The sequence below is a fragment of the Procambarus clarkii genome, chromosome 58, assembly GCF_040958095.1.
Source record: "Procambarus clarkii isolate CNS0578487 chromosome 58, FALCON_Pclarkii_2.0, whole genome shotgun sequence".
Classification (NCBI taxonomy): domain Eukaryota; kingdom Metazoa; phylum Arthropoda; class Malacostraca; order Decapoda; family Cambaridae; genus Procambarus; species Procambarus clarkii.
In genome coordinates this window covers 22,224,717-22,245,916 of record NC_091207.1, presented here as the reverse complement: position 1 = coordinate 22,245,916, position 21,200 = coordinate 22,224,717, and the positions used below count along the sequence as shown (strand labels likewise).

The 21,200-nt window shown below is 41.0% G+C and overlaps 1 protein-coding gene across 10 annotated transcripts in view; it reads left to right on the top strand.

The window, feature by feature from the left end:
* Liprin-alpha (PTPRF interacting protein alpha) overlaps positions 1–21,200 on the top strand; it is a 339,563-nt gene that overhangs the window by 251,282 nt on the left and 67,081 nt on the right. For 7 of the 10 annotated variants that reach the window (XM_045757948.2, XM_045757940.2, XM_069306676.1 and 4 more), the window contains one exon: positions 5,195–5,266. The exons of the other annotated variants lie outside the window; for them this stretch is intronic. In XM_045757948.2, coding sequence (XP_045613904.2) covers positions 5,195–5,266 — 72 coding nt within the window. The remainder of the gene's footprint in view (positions 1–5,194; positions 5,267–21,200) is intronic. 10 annotated transcript variants of the gene reach the window in all.

Here is a 21,200-nt window from a genome sequence, read left to right as displayed (position 1 = left end):
CCCTCAACCAGAAGCAATGGCCAACAAGAACAAAACTTGGAAAAAAGTATCACAGACTGAGCATCAAGACAAAAGAAAACTAATACCCTATCTACAGACCAACATGGATAAGGAAGAAAATGAGCAGGTTCGAGGAATAAAAAAAATTCCATGAAACAATTATGAAATGGTTCCAAGGAAGGTTTAATGTGAAAACCAACAAAAGTGGCTCTGCCAAAGCCAAATGATCAGACACAAAAGTATTTACCCTTGACATACCACTCAAATAACAATCAAATAACAAACCAAGGATAAAACAGCTGGAACCGAGACAAGACAGATGGCGAAGGAAGATGAAAAGAGCACCAATAAACTTTAGACATCCACCAAGACAAAAGACACAAGTAGGAGACCAACAACTCAGCCACCTACACACCTACCCTGTGTACAGGAATCGTAGCAGACGTGTGGAAACAGGCTAACATAGTTCCAATCTACAAAAGTGGCAGCAGGGAAGACCCCCTCAATTATAGACCTGTATCATTGACAAGTGTAATAGTGAAAGTATTGGAAAAGCTAATCAAAACTAAATGGGTAGAACACCTGGAGAGAAATGATATAATATCAGACAGACAGTATGGTTTTCGATCTGGAAGATCCTGTGTATTGAATTTACTCAGTTTCTATGATCGAGCCACAGAGATATTACAGGAAAGAGATGGTTGGGTTGACTGCATCTATCTGGACCTAAAAAAGGCTTTCGACAGAGTTCCACATAAGAGGTTGTTCTGGAAACTGGAAAATATTGGAGGGGTGACAGGTAAGCTTCTATCATGGATGAAAAATTTTCTGACTGATAGAAAAATGAGGGCAGTAATCAGAGGCAATGTATCGGAATGGAGAAATGTCACAAGTGGAGTACCACAGGGTTCAGTTCTTGCACCAGTGATGTTTATTGTCTACATAAATGATCTACCAGTTGGTATACAGAATTATATGAACATGTTTGCTGATGATGCTAAGATAATAGGAAGGATAAGAAATTTAGATGATTGTCATGCCCTTCAAGAAGACCTGGACAAAATAAGTATATGGAGCACCACTTGGCAAATGGAATTTAATGTTAATAAATGTCATGTTATGGAATGTGGAATAGGAGAACATAGACCCCACACAACCTATATATTATGTGAGAAATCTTTAAAGAATACTGATAAAGAAAGAGATCTAGGAGTGGTACTAGATAGAAAACTATCACCTGAGGACCACATAAAGAATATTGTGCAAGGAGCCTATGCAATGCTTTCTAACTTCAGAATTGCATTTAAATACATGGATGGCGATATACTAAAGAAATTGTTCATGACTTTTGTTAGGCCAAAGCTAGAATATGCAGCTGTTGTGTGGTGCCCATATCTTAAGAAGCACATCAACAAACTGGAAAAGGTGCAAAGACATGCTACTAAGTGGCTCCCAGAACTGAAGGGCAAGAGCTACGAGGAGAGGTTAGAAGCATTAAATATGCCAAAACTAGAAGACAGAAGAAAAAGAGGTGATATGATCACTACGTACAAAATAGTAACAGGAATTGATAAAATCTACAGGGAAGACTTCCTGAGACCTGGAACTTCAAGAACAAGAGGTCATAGATTTAAACTAGCTAAACACAGATGCCGAAGAAATATAAGAAAATTCACCTTCGCAAATAGAGTGGTAGACGGTTGGAACAAGTTAAGTGAGAAGGTGGTGGAGGCCAAGACCGTCAGTAGTTTCAAAGCGTTATATGACAGAGTGCTGTGAAGACGGGACACCACGAGCGTAGCTCTCATCCTGTAACTACACTTAGGTAATTACACTTAGGTAATTACCATAAAAATGGTGATAGACAAGCATGAAAAACTCTAGACTCAGCAAGCATAAGAAATATTGCTGGAACAACCGTGGACATCTTCAAGAGGAAACTAGATTTATTCCTCCAAGGAGTGCTGGACCAACCGGGCTGTGGTGGGTATGTGGGCCTGCGGGCCGCTCCAAGCAACAGCCTAGTGGACCAAACTCTCACAAGTCGAGCCTGGCCTCGGGCCGGGCTTGGGGAGTAGAACAACTCCCAGAACCCCATCAACCAGGCATCAACCAGGTATCTAGATGCAAAGGTTGGAAGAGAAAGTCAAACCAGCAAGGAACATCTCCGGACTGATCTGCTGAAAGACGCAGAGCTGCAGAAAAATGCCTGGATTTGGACACGCCAAAAGAGCCAGAAACCAAGGCTGAACTAGTCGCCAAGGAACCAGAAGGATCACCCTGTCCTTGTAAGTCTCTAGTTTGGACAACACTTAAAATAACAGCATACCCAGAAGGAGCTAAATGAGCACCTATCTCTATCAGTCCAGCCAAAAGGCATCCTCCACTAGAGCCTCATAATTGGGGAACAGAACTACTCAAGACAGAAGCTGCTGGTTCCAGGCTGATGCAAAGATGCCTACCTCAGGGCAATCAAATACCTCAGAGCCAACACTAAGACACATCATTGATTTGGAACTGGGACAGAAATTAGAGAGATCCAGTAAGAATGTTACACTGTGTGGTGAACCAAGCACAAAGAACCTTAAAGACAAGCTACTCATAAGAGTTCAGATTCAAAGAGAAAAGGACCAAGTGACCCTCTCCCAATTTAGACAATGAACCACTAGACAGAGCAGTCAGAATAGGACTGGAGAAAAGGTACTGGAGGAAGAGGGCCCCTCTACAGGGCTTTCCACACTGCAGCACCATACTGTGCACTATAAGGAGGGGGGGGGGGGACCCACTCAACAATCCTACAAAGGCAAGTGATCACCAATCATAAACCCCAACCCAAGGAACAGTTGTTCCCAATCCTGCTTGGAGACATGGAACAACTGGGACACCTACTGAAGAGAGGCGGTTGACTTGACCATACCAGCCCAACTAAGTCACGATGACTGAATAGACCTGTGGGGAAAGACTCCTGACCCAGAACCCCTTGAAGCTAGAGGAGGAGGAGTGTACCAACTTTACTGTAGGTCTGGGGGACCACCTAGAAAGTGCATGCAAGATGTGACCAGCAGCTGGCAAAAAGTCCCACATCCCACCACAGCACTATCAAAGAGGCAAACCATTAAAAGGCTTGTTTAAAAATCCAGTGCAGAAGCACCTTTCCTCAATGCCCAAATATGACACTGACTAGAAAAGACGAGGGCCAGAGGAAGGGCAACAGCCAGAGAATCTGGAGGCTTACCCTGGAGAGTAAGCTCACAGAGGCTTCCTGTGCCTCTGTGAGGAAGCCAGGTTTTTGCTCTGGTCTCTGGTAGGCAATTAAGGGCTCCTAGGGCTGATGTGACTCGTATGGAGCCATCTCATTGTGGCTAGCTGCAAGGTTACACTGTTTGGCCCCTCCAGAAAGATATACTGTAATGTATTCGTATTAAAAGGCATCTATACAGAATTTGTATTGATTGACAATAGTAATTGATTGTTGATTGATTGGAAGATTGATTAGCATTTTATATTATTGTCCTAATCAAGTGATGCTTGTGGGTGAATGGAGGCCAAGAAAGTAAAAAAAAATATCCATTTTCTATAGTAACTACTCGACTAATTTTTTAAGCGAACCTCTCATCATAATTTTTCTTCATCTCCCACAAGGTAGTATGCTGCATATTCTGACCTTAACTCACTCATTTGCTCCTGGAGCCAGAACCATTTGGACCTCTTTTCACTAACCAGGGACCAGATTCGCGAAGCAGTTACGCAAGTGCTTACGAACCTATCCATTTTATCTCAATCTTTGGAGGCTTTGTTTACAATTATTAAACAGATAATGAGCTCCGAAGCACCAGGAGCCTGTTTATAACAATAACAACAGTTGATTGGGATGTTTTTCATGCTTGTAAACTGTTTAATAAATGTAACCAAAGCCGTCAAAGATTGAGGAAAGATATACACGTTCATAAGTACTTTAATAACTGTTTCGTGAATCTGGCCCCAGCTCTACAGAGAACCAAGTAGTTACTAAAAGCCGTCATTTGGCAGTCACTAGTGATGACAAAGAAAGGTACAGATGGGCTTTCAGTTTTTATGAATGAACTGTAGTCATTCTGGGTTGGATTTTTATTTTCTCCAATGATTCTCAGGCATTTTGAATGACCCTACAGAAACATTTAAAAAGTTACGTGTGGTGCCAGTATGCTAGCCTGTCTAAGTGTGTGCTTCTGGTCGTTCAGCACAGTGGGTCATACCTTAATGAGTAACTGAGTGTGACACGTCAGAAAAGAATAACATTAATTAAAATAATAATAAAAGTAAAAAATTAACATTTTAATAATTTAGAAATAATAATACTAGTAATACAAACGACACACGGAAGTAATGTTAGTAACGTTAAAAGCTAAATTGATTACTATAGCTGGAAGAGGATAGGCGATAAACATGCATAAGGGAGCCGGTGGCTGAGCGGACAGAACACTGGACGCGTGATCCTGTGGTGCTGGGGTTCGATCCCGGTCGCTGGCGAGAAAGTGGGCAGAGTTTCTTTCACCCTGATGCCCCTGTTACCTAGCAGTAAATAGGTACCTGGGAGTTAGTCAGCTGTCACGGGCTGCTTCTTGGGGGTGGAGGCCTGGTCGAGGACCGGGCCGCGGGGACAATAAGCCCCGAAATCATCTCAAGATAACCTCAAGAAGCACACGAAGATTGTGTGGAGGAGCAAGTATCATTAGGTTTACCTCATACTCTACCCAGTTAGAAGTGGTTGAGGATTGTGTGGAGGAGCAAGGTGTGCCATCAGGTTTACCTCATACTCTACCCAGTTAGAAGTGGTTGAGGATTGTGTGGAGGAGCAAGGTGTGCCATCAGGTTTACCTCATACTCTACCCAGTTAAAAGTGGTCAAATTTAAAGATGATACTTGGTAATAGTATTGTTGCTTCATTTGCCATAGTAATTTTAGTGAGCAGGTGATTTATGATCATCAAATAAATGATAAATATCTGCTACCATTTTGGAATTTACTAGAGTGATTTGTGATGTGAATGTGGACTTTTAATGAATTGAGTGAATGACCATGCAAGTTTTTCTTAAATATATAAAAGGTTGTGTGTGCATGGATGCATGCTTTTGATATCACTTGCATTTAAGAGAGTTAAGCTTACTTGTGATGTGTGCACTACTAACCCAGTGGTGGACTGGTATCTCCACAGACCCAGTGTTGGCACCCCTGGTCAGGCCCACAACCCATCAAACTGCAGCCTTCTCTCCAGCCCCATGCTCAGGTTATTCATCATAGTCTGTGCTCACCCTTCCCACATTCACTCTCATGCCTATGTGCCTTAGAGTGGCATGCACAGAAACAGTTCGCCACATTTTCCCCTCTGCCTTATTCTCATAGCACCCACCTTATAGGTAGTCCTATATGTTAGTCCTGTAGTGATAGTTTATCTATTATGTCACTACTTCAATGATACTGACACAGTAGACAGGTGTATTGTAGTGGTAGTTGAGCAGGTTCCTTATTGTTTTCTAAACTTGCTCCTTGGTTATGTATCCAACCCTTCTGCATCTGAAAGATTTCCACTTAAATTTTGTTTGAAGTTGTAGGGATCTATTCTTGGATGTAACACTGCACTTTATTCAAGTGAAGCTAAAAGTCAGGCTCTTTCTGGGCTGGCTCCATCAGTAGCCTTCCTGAGGTTAAATTTTGGCACTGCTAAGCCTTCAGATCTCACCAGGCCCCTGAGACACACAGGCCTACCAGGAACCAGAGCTAGAATCTGGGTTGCTCAGTTAGGGTTGGGACTGTCTACCCTGTTGTGGGCTTGGTGCCCTTGTTCCAAGCTGTGTATTTGTCCCAGCCTCTAGTCTGGGTGTCTCAGTTTCCCAGGTTGTGAGCCCTGAATTCTTAGGACTGTTGCCCCTTTCTCTTTGGAGTGTGTACACCTGACATCAATTGTTTATCTTGGTTGCCCATTTTAGCTGCCCATTTCAACTGGGGATGGATGTCTTCCTCCAAAGGGGATTTTGTCTTTTTTCACACTTGTGTGTTGAACACCCTCTTGTCCTTCTTGGGTGTTCTTGGCTTTCTAATGCATTCTCCGGTCATATGCTCTCAATCTTGCTTTCTTAGTGTCTTTCCAGGTTTGCTGGGTATTGTATCAGGTTTTATTTGTTCTTTGCCTCATTCACAGTTGGCACGGGGTTTGTATATGCTTTGGCCACCATCTCTTTCAGTTTCAGTGGAAACAGCAGGGTTCTGATCTTGAGCTCAGTTGTTCCTTTCCAGCAGTGGGTTTGCACACCAGTGATACCCTGGAAGGAAAACCTCCTGGTTTGGAGTGTTCATTTCCAAACCTTTTGCATCCCATACATAGCTCTAGTGTTCAATCTCGGTCAATGTCCAGTTTGGGGTCATCAGTCACAGGAGTCCTTATGCCTACCTGGAACCACAAGCCAAAACATGGCTTCCTCAGAGAGGCACAGGGAGCAACGGCCTATGAGCACTTTACATTTAAAGTATGTTGTAATTGCCATTGACTGGGGAAGCACCCAGAAAGATAGGCAAAACAAAACAGACCATATTCTGATGAAAATTTTGACCTACGTCCAAACATAGCAGAAGGACCCCCCCAGAAACAAAACAAACAAGCAACATTTCATTCAACAAGCACTCAAACTTATTAGTGATATACCCCCTCCATTTTCCCCCAGGATGGGGGGGCTGGGGGGAGGGGGAGCCAGCAGCGAACCTGTTGATAGCAGTGGAGTGGCAGCCCACCACTCCAGCTCTTGAACTGATGTGCTGTGGTCAGCTCGGTAACCTCTGGCCTCAAGTTCTGGTTCTGGATTTTGCCCTGTGTGGCTGTACCAGCAGTGTGTGTGGTGTGGTGGCCAGGTGTCTTATTGTATGTGGAGCAGCATACGCCTAGGGTGATCTTCCCTAGGTATTCCGTAAGTACTACCCTTGTGTTTCAGGGTTATTTTTTCTGGGGCGTTTGGGACTCGCTCCCATTTGAGGACTTTGTCACTTAGCGACAAAGTCCACGATGACGACAACAACTGCCTCCTACATTCCCTATCCTTACTCCTCTGCTACTGGCCAAATTCTTTCTGATGTCTGTGGCTCCTTTGGGTACTCGGCTTCCACCTGTGTCCCATTGTGGGTGTACCAATCATATTGATTCATCCATCTTTTTCTACACTGTCCATTCCCCTGAGGAATTGTGGGTGGTGGTCATGTCTGCAAAGCTTGTGTTCCCGGGGCAGTCTTGTCTTGTGTACGAGACTGTTGCACTTCTGTGCTGTATTACCTCGGTTTTGTCGGATATGAGACCAGAGAGATATCAAATAAGATACATGTGGAAATTACTAGAGCTAGGTCACAAATCTGGATAGTTAAATAACAACATACTGGAGTAAACAATATGGAAGAAAATACCAAAATAGAACCAGGTAAGAGCAGGGGTGCCATAGGCACAATCAGACTACACTGTATAAACAACAGAGGTCCACGGTTGTTCAACATCCTCCCAGCGAGAATAAGAAATATTGCTGGAACAACTGTGGACATCTTCAACAGAAAACTAAGTAGTTTTCTTCAAGAAGTGCTGGACCAACTGGTCTGGCTGTTGGTTCAAGCAACAGTTGAATCAAGCTCTCACAAGTCAAGCTTGGTCTCAGGCCAGGCTTGCAGAGTAGGTTCATTTGGTGTTATTATGCTCTCAAAACAGCATATGATCTTCATTTTCATATATTTAGAATATAGTGGAACCTTGAGTGACAAACTCCTCAATTTATGAGCATTTTGAATAACAAGAGCACCGATCGCCGACAATTTGTCTCGATTGGCGACCACTCGTTTGATTAACGAGAAAACCACATGGTGTGTTCCCGCTGCTGCTCGCACATTCTCGGGTGCCTTTGACGAAGCAAATAAATTATTTATTTTGTTTAAAGCTGCTAATGATGCTGGGATGTAAAGGGGTAACTGTTGTGATGTTGCAAAGCATTGAATTAAGGCCCACAACTGGTATCTGGTATTGGCATTGGCCTGTTCATGCGCCACTTGAGCCGTCTTGGTCTTTGGACCGGGTTCTTTCCTTTTTTTTTCTTTTCTCCTCAGTTTGTCGAGACTCCTTCTGTTCGGAATTGCTTAGAGAAAGCCTTGTTTTTGTTGGCATTGGTCTCTGTGGGTCGAGTTAGGGTGCTTCATGCTTTTCTCCGGCGTTGGGTGTTCTGTTCGTTTGGTCCTGGTTGTAGTTTTGTTCATTTACAGCCTCCCCCTTCCTTTCTGGCAAAGAATGTGATGACTGGCTTCCAGAGGGGTCTGTTGGTTATGGAGGCTTGGTTAGGTTCTGCTCTGGGTGGATCTGGTTTCCATGGTTCCTTGTTCCAGGGCACATGTGTCTCGGGTTGTTCGTGGTGTACTTATGTGTAGCTGGTCTGTGGTCTGCCCTTGTGCCTGTGATTTGAGGTAGTATGTTGCTCTTACTGCTTTCTTTGGTAGTACGTCTTAGGTCGACATTCGGGCACAGGGGTTTTGGAGGTCGTACATGGTGCCAGCCGCCAGGTATCTCGTGAACGTCTAGGGCCCCTCTCCGGCCTCGTGTTGCATTGGGGAGACTGTCACAGCTGATAGTCTCTTTTTCGCCTCGAGACCTGTGGTGCTGCCACCTCCCAGTCCCTGTTTTTTAACCAATCTGTGGGTAGTTGGTTTCAGGGAGCCGATGAAGCTTCCCACAAAAAACCAGTGTTGAATGTAATGAAACCCCATTTTCTGGACGAGCCCCCGGAGGCTCCCTGACACCCTCCCTCCCTCAGGTCGGTGGTCTTCATCATTCAAGAACTTAAGTGGTAGGCTGCTGGCTCACCTGAGCTGGCTTCCCCTCATCCCTTCCCCCTTCGGGGTTGGAAGCCGGTGGCGTAGTGCTAACGCACAGGAGTGCTTGCTGGATGAAATGTTGCTTCTTTTTCTTTCTGGCAAAGGTCTTCTGGTATATTCAGACATAGGTCGCAATTTTCACTAGATTTTGGACCATTTTCTTTTGCCTATTTTTCTAGGTGCTTTCCTGATCGATGGCAATTACGACATACTTTAAATGTACAGTGCTCATAGGCCATTGCTCCCTGCACCTCTGAGGAAGCCAGGTACCAGCTCAAGGATCCCGGTAGGCGTAATGACTTCTGTGACTGATGACCCCAAACTAATATAGCACATATCAATTCGGATAGTTTCAGGGAACCTCTGGGGCTCGCCCAGAAAATGGCATTTTATTACATTCAACGCTGGTTATTTGGGGTGTATCCCTGGGTGCTTTCCAGCAGGACTGTTGTTCTCTTGTTTCTTCCAGGTTTTCTGGATTTTCTTCCTAGGAGTTTGTCTGAGTATATTTTCCCTTTCGGGTTCTTTGTTTTGTTTTCTGTTGGATTTGTGACATTTGGTGGCGAGTTTTACTTCATTTTATGGTTTATCTCGGCTTGCTATTTGGACAGTGATGCCTACTGGCTGTGGCTGTTGTTGGTCTTGTTTGGTTTTGCCAAAGTTTGCCTTTTCATCTACTGTATGTGGTGCTCCTTTCTTATTTTGTCTTGGCTGTCATTGCAAGGTTCTTGGCTGTTTCGTCTTACATCATTCTCTGGGCCTAGGGGGTAGCTTTCTTCTTTCCCATGCTCTAGTCTTCTGCTAATTTCTCTCACAGGCAAGCCCATTACTGTCTTCTTGTAATCTTTTAATTTTGAGTTTTCTTTCAGCAAAGACTCCATCCATTAGACACCACTGTGAGTAAGCTCAAGGGAGCTACCAAAAGGATCAGCCCAGAAATTGTTGTAATGGTCATCCCTTTCTGGGCAGTCTCTCGGTAGATCTCCATTCCTGCTATGCTGTTTTCCTCCCTCTCGCTCACTCTCTTGGGATTTGTGGCTCCTTACATGTGATTTGTGACTGAGACAAGTAGCTAGTTGAGACCCCGGTGGCTTATCATGCTGCCTGGTGACAGCAGGATAAGGATTTTCATCATTTGTCAACTATTATAGTATTTTTTATTGTTTTCCTCATTTAATTTTTTGTTTAAAAGCAGTGGTTTAAGTTTTGCCTGGAATTTCTAGATGGGTTTTCCTTGGTTTCTGGGTCAATCTCTGATTGCAGTATTTTCCTCACCTCTTTGAGATAACTAGGCCCTGATCCTGGTTCCTTGTAGTCCTGTTTGTCTCAGGAGGCCTGGTACACTGGCTCTCCACTCTTCAGAGAGACGTGTATCCACAGTTGATGCATTCTATTCCTTTAACATGGTTATGTATGAAAGGGAGCATAAATAAAATGCACACTTAGCAGTGCCAGCTCTCAAGCTCTGGAAGAACCAAGGGCCTGCCCAGAAAGGGATGTTTCATTACATTCAAGGCTTGATTTTTCCAGCAAAGGGAAAATTTTTCAACCTTAGTGCAGGGGCTGGAAAGTATTTATGAATCAGCCTAAATTTGTGATTTGTGTCACTACCAAAGACCAAGATAAAAAGATGTCTTCTCTCTTTGCCTGGGTATTTATTAACCAGATTGGGTTTTATATCAAGCCATTGGGAATATGGGTGAAGTCGAATATCATTTCTCTGCTCTCCATAATTGAACTAACTTCAAAATACTGTAATGCCAAAATTTATGAATTATTAAATTTTTGCAAAAATGTCAGAATATCACAGTACAGTATATCATATCCTCTGTGTTTTCTGCCAAACTGCCAAAATAATGCAAGGCGAGTTGGGTATTATCTGCTGCTTTGTCAGAATACTTTAGTGCTTAATCCCCCCCCCTTCCTTCTTCCCTGGAATAAGCATACTAACCCTTTATTTACTACAGTGCAAAAATTACTTTTGACAGTTGTATCCTCCTGACCTCGGTTGTCCTCAGGAGATTCAAACGTTCTGTCACCTTCCCTGTGCCAGTGCAATACTTATTGGAAGTTTTGCCATGGATCTTCAACTTGTATTTGGAACTGATCTTTTGCCCATTCTGTGGCAAATCCATCCTTGTAAAATATATTTCTTGATCCAATCAGTTTGCTGAAGAATTATGGTGGTAACCATCCTGAGTTCTCACAGTCCTATGTTCACTATAAGATGGAACAGTGCATTCTTAAAGTCAAGCATAAGGACAGCATTACTTTTTCTTAGGTGAGGCACTACTTTGGGCTCCTGAGCCCCTACAATGTTTGTTACTTATGCTTGCACTGCTTATCAGGAACCTCCGTCTCCACTCCCTTCCAGATCTCTGGCTTCAGAACCGTTTCCAAGTCCATGCTGCTGAGACCTTAACAGGTGCACCCCATTCTCCTACCCCTCCACAGTCTGCTGAAGGGAATACCTCACTTGACCTCACTCTCAATATCCAAATCCCTGCCTCTGTCTTCCTCTGTCCATTTTCAAAGCCATTGGGGGCATTCTAGGCTCCATTTCCACTCTACCCTTGCCCCTACCCTTCTGTATTTTGGGACTCCACCTGTCCACATGGCTGTTGCTATTGTTGCCCATCCCCATCGCAGCCAGCCCCGACCTCCATTTCTGGATGTGACTGTCACTGGCACCACCCCCTTCCAACCAGAAGCATTTATTGCATTCCTTTCTCTGTTCCTTCCCCAAGATAAAGAAGGCATTGGTTTCTGAACAGGGGGTCTGATTCACCAAGCAGTTATGCAAGTACTGTTCTGTACTTAGAAACTAACACATCTTTTCTCAATCTTTGGCAGCTTTGTTTATGTTCATTAAAGAGTTTATGAGCTTCAGTGCTCTAAGAGGCTGTTTATAACATTAATAACATTTGATTAGGAACTTCAATGCTCATAAACTGTTCAATAAATGTAAATAAAGTCGCCGGAAATTCAGAAAAGCTGAACAGGTTTGTTAGTAGGTGCACAAATGCTTGTTGAATCCTACCCTTGCCATTTTGCCCTCTGCTCTCATTCCAGCTTCTGAAAATGTTTACATTCTGGAATCTGATGCCAGAAAAGAATGGATGGCAGCAGATTTGAGGGTGTAAGTGCAAAAATACATCCTTGGATGATGTGTGTGTGGGGGACAACCTGGACCCAACTAGGAACAGACACCTATTATGTCAACTTTTCTCCCTTTCTAAGGCTTGGCCTTTAACCAGGGTTTGATGACATACCCAGCTGCCATCTGGGGGCAGTCAGGCATTTCACTGTTAGAGTATTCACCCTGCAGCAATGGTAATTTGTTGTTCCCTAAGGGTGTGTAATTTCTTTCAAGCAGTCATTTGTTTTATTGCACCAAGCCTTTCTGGTGGGTTTCCCAATTTTGTGGTTAATCTCTGACTTCCTGCTCTCTTCACCTTGTAGAGTGAGTCAGACTCTGGTCCTGGCTCCCAGTAGCTGATAGATGGATCTGAGGTCTTGTGGAGCTAAGGCTTGCTGATGTTAGTTAACGATGAGAAGCTACTGGGAGCCCACCAGAAAAGGTTGTTCGATTACATTCAACTCTTGAATTTTGGCAGAGGCAATTCAGTCACTGATTGGAGTGATACTGAAGGTACTTCCAGAAGAGTAATGATTGCTAAGCATCCTGCTTTCTGTGGTAATTTATTACTTTTTGGCTTTTCTAATACCAAATTCATTAATACTATTATAAACTGAATGTCAAATGAAAGACAGTTCACTACTATCTTTCCTGTTCAATACTAAGTACAACTTAGCTCCTTCAGGGGTTCTGAAGATCAGTGTGCTGTGACCCGGTCTCTGACCAAGCCAACCGGTTGATGGTCTGGTCAAGTGTGCCAATGTTAGTGTACAGACATTGGGGGTTGCCTTTCAGAATAACATTAAATGGTTTATAGGATGTAAACCAGCATCCTTAGTGTATGTGGTATTAGTTTGTACAATCCAAATTGACACAGGAAAGTAATTTGAACCATATTATATAAGATTTTTTTAAACTTTCAAGAATTATAAAATATAATAAACATGGTGGAATGATAATACCAAGAATAAGTATGAGGGTGGAATGAGAGGTGGCGTGAGTGTCAGTTGGGCTGTTACTTCACTGGGGTTTGATTCTAGTATTCTCTTATCTTGCTTTCCTATAGCATTTATACTTCAATTCTTCAATTATATTATTTTTATTAAAATTTTAAATTACTGTACTTTAATGCAGTGTTGTTCATTGAATTATCCTGATTTATCAAGGAAGTTTGCTTTAATCATCCTATGTAAAAAAAAAAAATTGCCAGGACAGGTTCTATTTTTCCTCAAGCATTCCTAACATTATTCTACACAGTGCCTCTTATTACACATCCAAGTGTAAAAAAAAAAATTCCCCAAGATTGCAAACATTATTCTATACAGTATTGTATATGTATTGGTAAATCTCTAATGGAATGTTTTGTATTTGTTCCTAAACATATGCTCATTGCTATGTTTACTACATTGCAAATAATCATTTTTACATTTCCTACATTGAGTGTGATTTTCTTAGCCGACAACTCGTGCTTTGTCTTTGAAGGAACTGCCACTTGCTTGAAGCAAGAATCAAAATATATACAGTGACACCTCGGCTTACGAATACCCCTCTTTACAAACTTTTTGGGTTACGAGCCCAATTTCTTTGTAAAATCCAAATCGGGTTACAAACTTTGCCTCGGGTAACAAAGTTTGTTGATATGCATGTGGCTGACCTAGTTTGTGGTGGCACGGTAACCACGTCTCATTTTACCAGGCTTAGGCCTCCCCCGCCTAGTGACAATCGCGTCTGAAATATTTTTAAAGAATTTCAGTGTTTTTTGGATTTTTGGGTATTTGAACATGAAAGTTATAATTATTATATATATCGCCATGGGTCCCAAGAAAGTCAGTGGTAAGGTTCAACCTGAGAAAATAGTTGAGTAGAGGCAGTAGAGGATGTCCCTTCCTCATTAAGAAAATGTGTGAAGTACTGTATGGGAAGAACTGCAAAGTTTTGTTGAAAAACTCGCCCAGATAAAGCTGTAGCAGGCTGTTGCATTGACCTTTTAAATGACAATGTGATGTCTCACTACAGACAAGTGTTAAAATGTAGGGAAAAACAAGTGTCTTCAGACAGATCAAACAGTAAGACAAGCAAGCAGTGAGCCACAACCAGGTCCTAGTGGTACTCCTGTAAAACGTAGGAGAGTACCCCAGAGAAGTCATCACTGCCTGATGTTATAATGGAAGGGGGACTCCCCTTCTAAACACTAACACCTCTCCTCCTGCCCCCCCCCCCCCCCCTCCTCACTATCTTCCATACACCAACAAGATTCATCAATAAAGATAAGCAACAACTTGTACATACTTTAGTGCTAAAGATTTGGGTGAATTAGGTATAAAATTTACTTTGAAGTTAATATTTTTGGGAGCGTGGAACGGATTAATTCAATTTACATTATTTCTTATGGGAAAATTCGCTTCGGTTTACGAATTTTTAGGTTATGAACCGTCTCTGGGAACGGATTAAATTCATAAGTCGAGGTACCACTGTATACAAAAAAATGAATCCAGAAAAGATGAATTATGGATGCATAGAAAAATAGAGGAAGTTGAGCAAGAGAAAAATAGATAGAAATCTAGTTGTCTCTATCATAGTGTGATGTTTAAACATGCAGTTTATCATCAGGTTCTTCATTGAGATTTTCATGAATGTAGAAAATGTTTGAATGAAACAAATATCTATCATTGAGAACTAATTTGCAGTGCGGTACTTGAAGTGTTTTTTGTATTTCATTTTGTAATGTAAAAATTTTATTTACCTTAATTCAGGTCAGTGATTCCCTTTTGCTGTAATGAGTTTCATTCATTGTCTCATCCTTCATCACAAACAGGGTCATGATATTTGTCCCCTTCCTCCCTTGCCTGTTTTGTTCTCTGCTTTGATGCATGTTACACTCATAGCTTCATCCATGCTTTCTTGTGTAGCTTGGCTTTGTTAGCCTTGTGTTGAATTTCACAGCGGTTGTAAAAAGTGGATTCATTCATTTAATTGTTTGAAAACTCAAAATATTTCACATATTTACTTTCATAATTAATTCTTAATGTAATATAGACACATTGTTAAAACTTGATACAGTAGTTTTAATGATAAGGGAATCTGTATGTGGAAAACTGGAGTAACATGAGAGGTTTGCCGATATTAGACATTACAAATATGTATGTAGTTTAGTATGTATTTTATGGCGCTCCATAGCTTAGGTGACAATACTTTGGATATGCATTCCTTTGTACCTATAAGTTGAATCACTTGGTCCTGTGCTGAGGTGCTGTTAACACCTGGTGCACTTACAGCTGCTCAACTTATTGTTCCTTAATCATATTTCTCCTAATCCACATGACGTAGAGGCTGCCATCTTGCAACACTGTGGGAGAAAGTATAATAAAAGGAAATATAAAATACAGTACTCCAATTTCCTGCATGGGTGGTGTAATGTCAGTTCACTTTGCAGATTTTTCACCGATTCTTCCTTCTTACCCGATTTCTGCTTTACAGGTCTTCGTCATCTTGTGAAATATTACAGTTGTATTCCAGAGGAGTTTCAGCAGTTCCCTGTTCAATAATGCATATTAGATATTTACAGCTTTGCAATGAGCATGATCTTAGTATTTATTTATTATTTATTTGTTTACTTTATAGAGCTCATTGACATGCGCAACTTATATGTGGTACATAAAATTATTGCTACAAAATGAGTCATCTTTTTATATTAATACTGATTGTTAGACTTCTGTTATATTATTTTGTAGATGTCTCCTTCTGGGATATCAGTTTCTTTAGCTTTAGAAGAATGATCATCTAGAAGAAAAGTTTGTGATATTCACCAGTTCTGTGCTGAAGAAAACTGCAGCTCATTTGCTTTAAGAAAAAAAATGCGTGTTGCATTTGGTTCTGAATTATACCAATTTTTAAAGTTCTTAATACAATGCAGTACAATATTTTGTACTGATTGTTATCTTTTCTGGACTGGGCCAATCAGTAATTCCATGGAGTTTAAGTGCTGCTTTCAAATTATACAAAGTTGCTTGTACTTAAGCAGGACAATAACAAATCAGAATCTAGTTCACTCAATGAGGTGAGAGGAGAATGAGGTATCAGACATTGACACACAAGCTGAGGAAAACCAAGAAGAAACAAAGCAAGACAAAACAGTCCAATGCTTAAAAGAAAGATATGAAATAAAAACATTCAAATAATAGTTGGCAAGATGGCCAGATGGTATTAGATGGCAGTCCAGACCCTCTAGGTGTCCACGGGGCAGCTCTACCATCTGCCTCAGTCATGTGCCCGATAATGTTTGGCTGTATGTCTCCACTGAGACCTCATTGGTTTTGGAAGTAGTGTTGGTTTATATGGAACATTGGTTCCATAAGTGGCCATTGTTTTACTTGACACTTTACTCTTCCCAACTGTTTATGCCATCCATATAGCATCTTCTGTAGCTGTTATGTTGGTCTGACTTTTTAGTTCAGATTTCTCTCCCTTGCTGTTGGTATGCATTTCCATTGCTCCATGAGAGCTCTCTCTTTTTTTGAGGGGGTTCAAATTCCTCTTGAGTCAACACCTTTCGAACCGTTTCATTTCCAGGTTGTGCTTAGAACTTTGGTGCCAATGCAAGGCTTGTTGATGGGAAGTTGTAGTAAGCTGAATGCTTATGCATGTGTTGTACCAGGTAAATTTGTGTGTTTGTGTGTAATGACCTAAGTGTAATTACATAAGTGTAGTTACAGGATGAGAGATGCGCTCATGGTGTCCTGTCTTCCCAGCACTGTCATATAACGGTTTGAAACTACTCATGGTTTTGACCTCTACCACCTTCTCATTTAACTCTTTCCAACCTTCTACCACTCTGTTTGTGAAAGTGAATTCTCTCATTTCTTTAACAGCTTTGTTTAGTTTCCTTAAATCTGTGACCTCTTGTTCTTGAAGTTCCAGGTCTCAAGAATTCTTCCTTATCAATTTCGTCAATTCTCATTCCTATTTTGGGCGTAGTGATCATACCTCTTTTTCTTCTAGCTTTGGCACACTTAATACCTCTAACCTCTCCTTATAGCTCTTGTCTTTTAGTTATGGAAGTCATTTAGTTGCATGTCTTTGCATCTTTTCCAGTTTGTTGATGTGCTTCTTGAGATATGGGCACCATACAACAGCTGCATATTCCAGCTTTAGTCTCAGAGTTCGTGAACACTTTCTTTAGTATTTCACCATCCATGTATTTAAAAGCACTTCTGAAATTGGAGAGTGTAGGTAGCATAGGCTCCTTGCACAATATTCTTTGTGGTCCTCGGGTGATATTTTTTTATCTAAAACCACCCATAGATCTCTCTATCAGACTTATTCACTCTATCAGACTCTTCTTCACACAATTTGTAGGTTCTGTGTGGTATATTTTCTCCTATTCCTTATTACACAACATTGCATTTATTCACATTAAATTCCATTTGCCAAGTGGTGCTCCATACACTTATTTTGTCCATTGTCTGTGTCTGCATCTTCATTGGTGATAGATGCACCTGCATCTGTGCCTTCAGTGGTGGTGAATGCACCTGCATCTGTGTCTTCAGTGGTGGTGAATGCACCTGCATCTGTGTCTTCAGTGGTGGTTACGGAAGCTGAGAAAGTTGGTGGATCTGTTGCTGGTCTCAACTGTAAGACTAGCAACAGGTTCGCTTTCTTGGAAACAACAACCAGTGATGATCTGAATACAGAATTCAAGCATTACCAACTTTTTTCTGAAGTGTCATTGAGTTTTGTGGTGTGGGAAAGGTGACCTATGAATGAGGCAGAAGGTGGATTGGTTCTGAATAGCCTAGGTTGCCATCAAGTGATGACTGTGCAAGTTGTCACTAGGGTTGTTCACCTGTCACCAATTATTGTCTGCATTGTTTTCCCCTCATTGAATTTTTTTTTTAAGTAGTTGTGTGTATTGTTTTGGATTTTCTGGTCAGTTTTCCTCGGTTTTTAATTGATCTCTGATCCCCATTCTTTCTTAGCTTTGTTAAGCAAATGAAATTTTGGTTCTGGTATCCTGTAGACCTACATAATTCTCAGAGGTCTAAAGGCTTAGTAGTACCAGTGTTTAAACGCTTGCAAGCTACTGAGGGGCTAATCAGAAAGGTAGATTTCATTACAATCATTGCCTGAACTTTAGGCTTCTTCTTGGTCCATTAAAATGTATTGTCATTAAAGATTTTTTTTTTTTTAACTCGTATGTTTCATGAGTTCGGTATTATTATCTTTCTTTTGTTTGATAAGTGGGCTGTAACGTTACAGCAGATACCCAGAAATGCATGATTGATTTTCAGTGTATACTTGCCAATATGCGTGATATTGTAGGTAAAGGCATGATTTAATATCACAGTTCTCTACTTTTGTGTGCATGTAAATACTGTACACTTATACACTCCTAGATAATTACACATGCATATAAGTATGCACATACATACATGGTCACAGTATTTTTATATAAATTAAACTAATATCTCGGACATTATATGAAATCATTTTAAGTGTGTTGTTGCTAGAGAAAGTGTCACTAGCTCCTAGTTAGCATAGACATACAGTATTAAAATTCTTACTAACTCTCCTTAAATGTTGATTCTTTTTCAAGTTATTCTTGACAAAAATTGAACTTTAATACAAGAACACTTGTAACTGGTCTTTATTAAATTAATGTATACAGTTCTGTGGATTCCCACTTGGACCAATTAGTTCCAGATACTTAACAAAATATCTTTTCTGATAGAAGTTATCCGAGCTTATATGTGCTATATTAGTTTGGGGTAATCAGTCACAGGAGTTCTTATGCCTACTGTGGACCAGGAGCTAGAACCTGGTCCCCCTCAGAGAGGCAAAAGGAGCAATGGCCTATGAGCACTTTACATTTAAAGTACAGTACGTCATAATTGCCATTGACCGGGGAAAGACCCAGAAAGGTAGATGAATCAAAACAGACCACTGTCTCTTTAACCTGTGCAATCTACATCTGAAAAGATCAAAATAACTCACCTAGAAAGAAACCTAGCAACCCTTCATGTTACTAGCACTTCCATTCGTTAGCACTACCAGCGGGAGCTGGCAGCCCATAACTACAGTTCTTGAACTGATGTGCTGGTGGTCAGTTCATTCATCTGCCGGCTCCCCCTTTCCCCGATTGCTATTTAGTGGAAGTGCTAGTCGTTAGTCGCGAGCGGAAGTGCGAATCTTTCTCTTATTTCTGATCATTTGTTGAATGGAGTTGCATTGAAGCAAGAATCTACTGTGCTATTATGAAGCCTACCCCATATTTGAGTAATAAATGTGTGTGGGCTTCACAGCATACCATTACATAATACTATATCAGTGACTGTGTGCATTCAGTACTGGGACTGCCACCTTGATGACCCAGGTTTGAATCTCGAATGGGGCCATGTTGTGGATGCAATATATATTTAGTGCATATACTCCTCATGTGGACAGACTCATACCAGAACTCCTTCCAAAGTATATGCAGTTTTGTTGCATCAGTAGTTTGCGTTTTACCCGAACAGTATTCACCGTCACTAAAAAGTTAGTGATCCTTATCATTCTGCAAATGATCGATACCATCTTTTGTGATTTTTTTATAACAAATATTTTATAAGTAATGAGTTTTGAGTATAAAAATATTAATACTGTATATTATAAAAATTTAATGTTGTGCATAGTGAAATACTCATGAGCTAATCCTTTGGATGCTCCCTTAGCCAAAACCATTATAACCCACCAAGGCTTGTATATTTGTACAAGGGCCTCATGACCTTGTCCCTTAATGGAGATATACTGTCCAGTACCTTTGTTCATAAAGCACATTTCATACGTAGATAATGTGGGTCACACAACATTCCATTATTTATATAGTACAGTGCAATATTATTGGTAGTATGTGCACAGAACTGAACTGCCACTTTTGTGGCCCGGGTTTGAATTTAAGATGGAACTTGACAAGAAAAGCAAGTCAGTAGTCAGTGCAAGAGAGAGGAGGACAGGATCAAAAAAAAGTCTGGAAAAGTATAGAGAATTTGGCACAGACCTGAGTAGGGTGGCACTGGAGTCAGGAGAACAGTGAAGTAGCAATTTGAAGGACATTAGCAGCAAAAGCAGAGCACCAGTCAATGTTGTTGCTTAGTCACACAGAGGAAAAATAACAATAACAGATGGTAGGATTGGCTGAGGTGTGAGCAAAGCATCCTCACAGAAAGTAAAAAGGTTGTGTGTAAGGAACTTAACAAAGGGGTTTCAGGAGCTCTACAAGACTGAGCCAAAGTGGAGACAGAGGATGATAAGACAATAAGCAGCCAGAAGGATTACATTGATATTAGTCACTGGACCATGAGGAATAAAAGGCACTTTTAGTAACTAGACATACCTTGTTTGGCCATATTGCTTTTATCAATATGGATACTGAAAGAGACTGTACAGATGTTCTGCATTATCCATTAGCTAGGACTTTCAGTAAAACACTAGACTGGAGAGCTCCCTAAAATTTGGATAAGGGCATAGTCTCGATATTCAAAAAAATGAACAGTCGAGAAACATAAATTTTTAGAAATATGAAAAATATGTGTTTCGTGTCATTGCCATGAAATTCAAGAAATTTGACTTGAAAGAGAGCCAGGAAATAACTGCCACCAGCAGATCAATCTACCCTGCATTTAGAAATATCCTTAGCAAGAAAAGTGTTACACTTGATCACATCATCAAAGTTTTCATCTTCAATGACATATACAGTGGAGTAACATTTGATATTTCATGCCAACACAACAACTTTATTTAGATTTTCCCAGTTTGTAACATTTAATTGTTCTTAGTTTCCCCTTTATTCCTACTAACACTTTGGTGGTCTGGCTTCTCTGCACGTTCTCGACTGTAAACATTCTGGGCTTCCGGGTGCATGAAGAGCTCATGGGCTGCTCAGTAATGATGGTATTGCTGAGCAGTGCAAAAAGTGTTTACAATCATTTTATATTTTCTCAGTTATTTGTTGTAATATAAATTTTGTGCAAAAAAGAAATGTGTACTGTTAACAGATTATGCATGATGGCAATGAAAACTATACACGTATATGAATGTTTATGATTAGCAATTGGATGACATGTTTTAACATCATCGGAACGTCTACTGTCAGAGTACTAGTGATGCATTTTAGTCATTGTAATGTGAAAGTGATATTAATCTGCATTGTGGAGGCTTT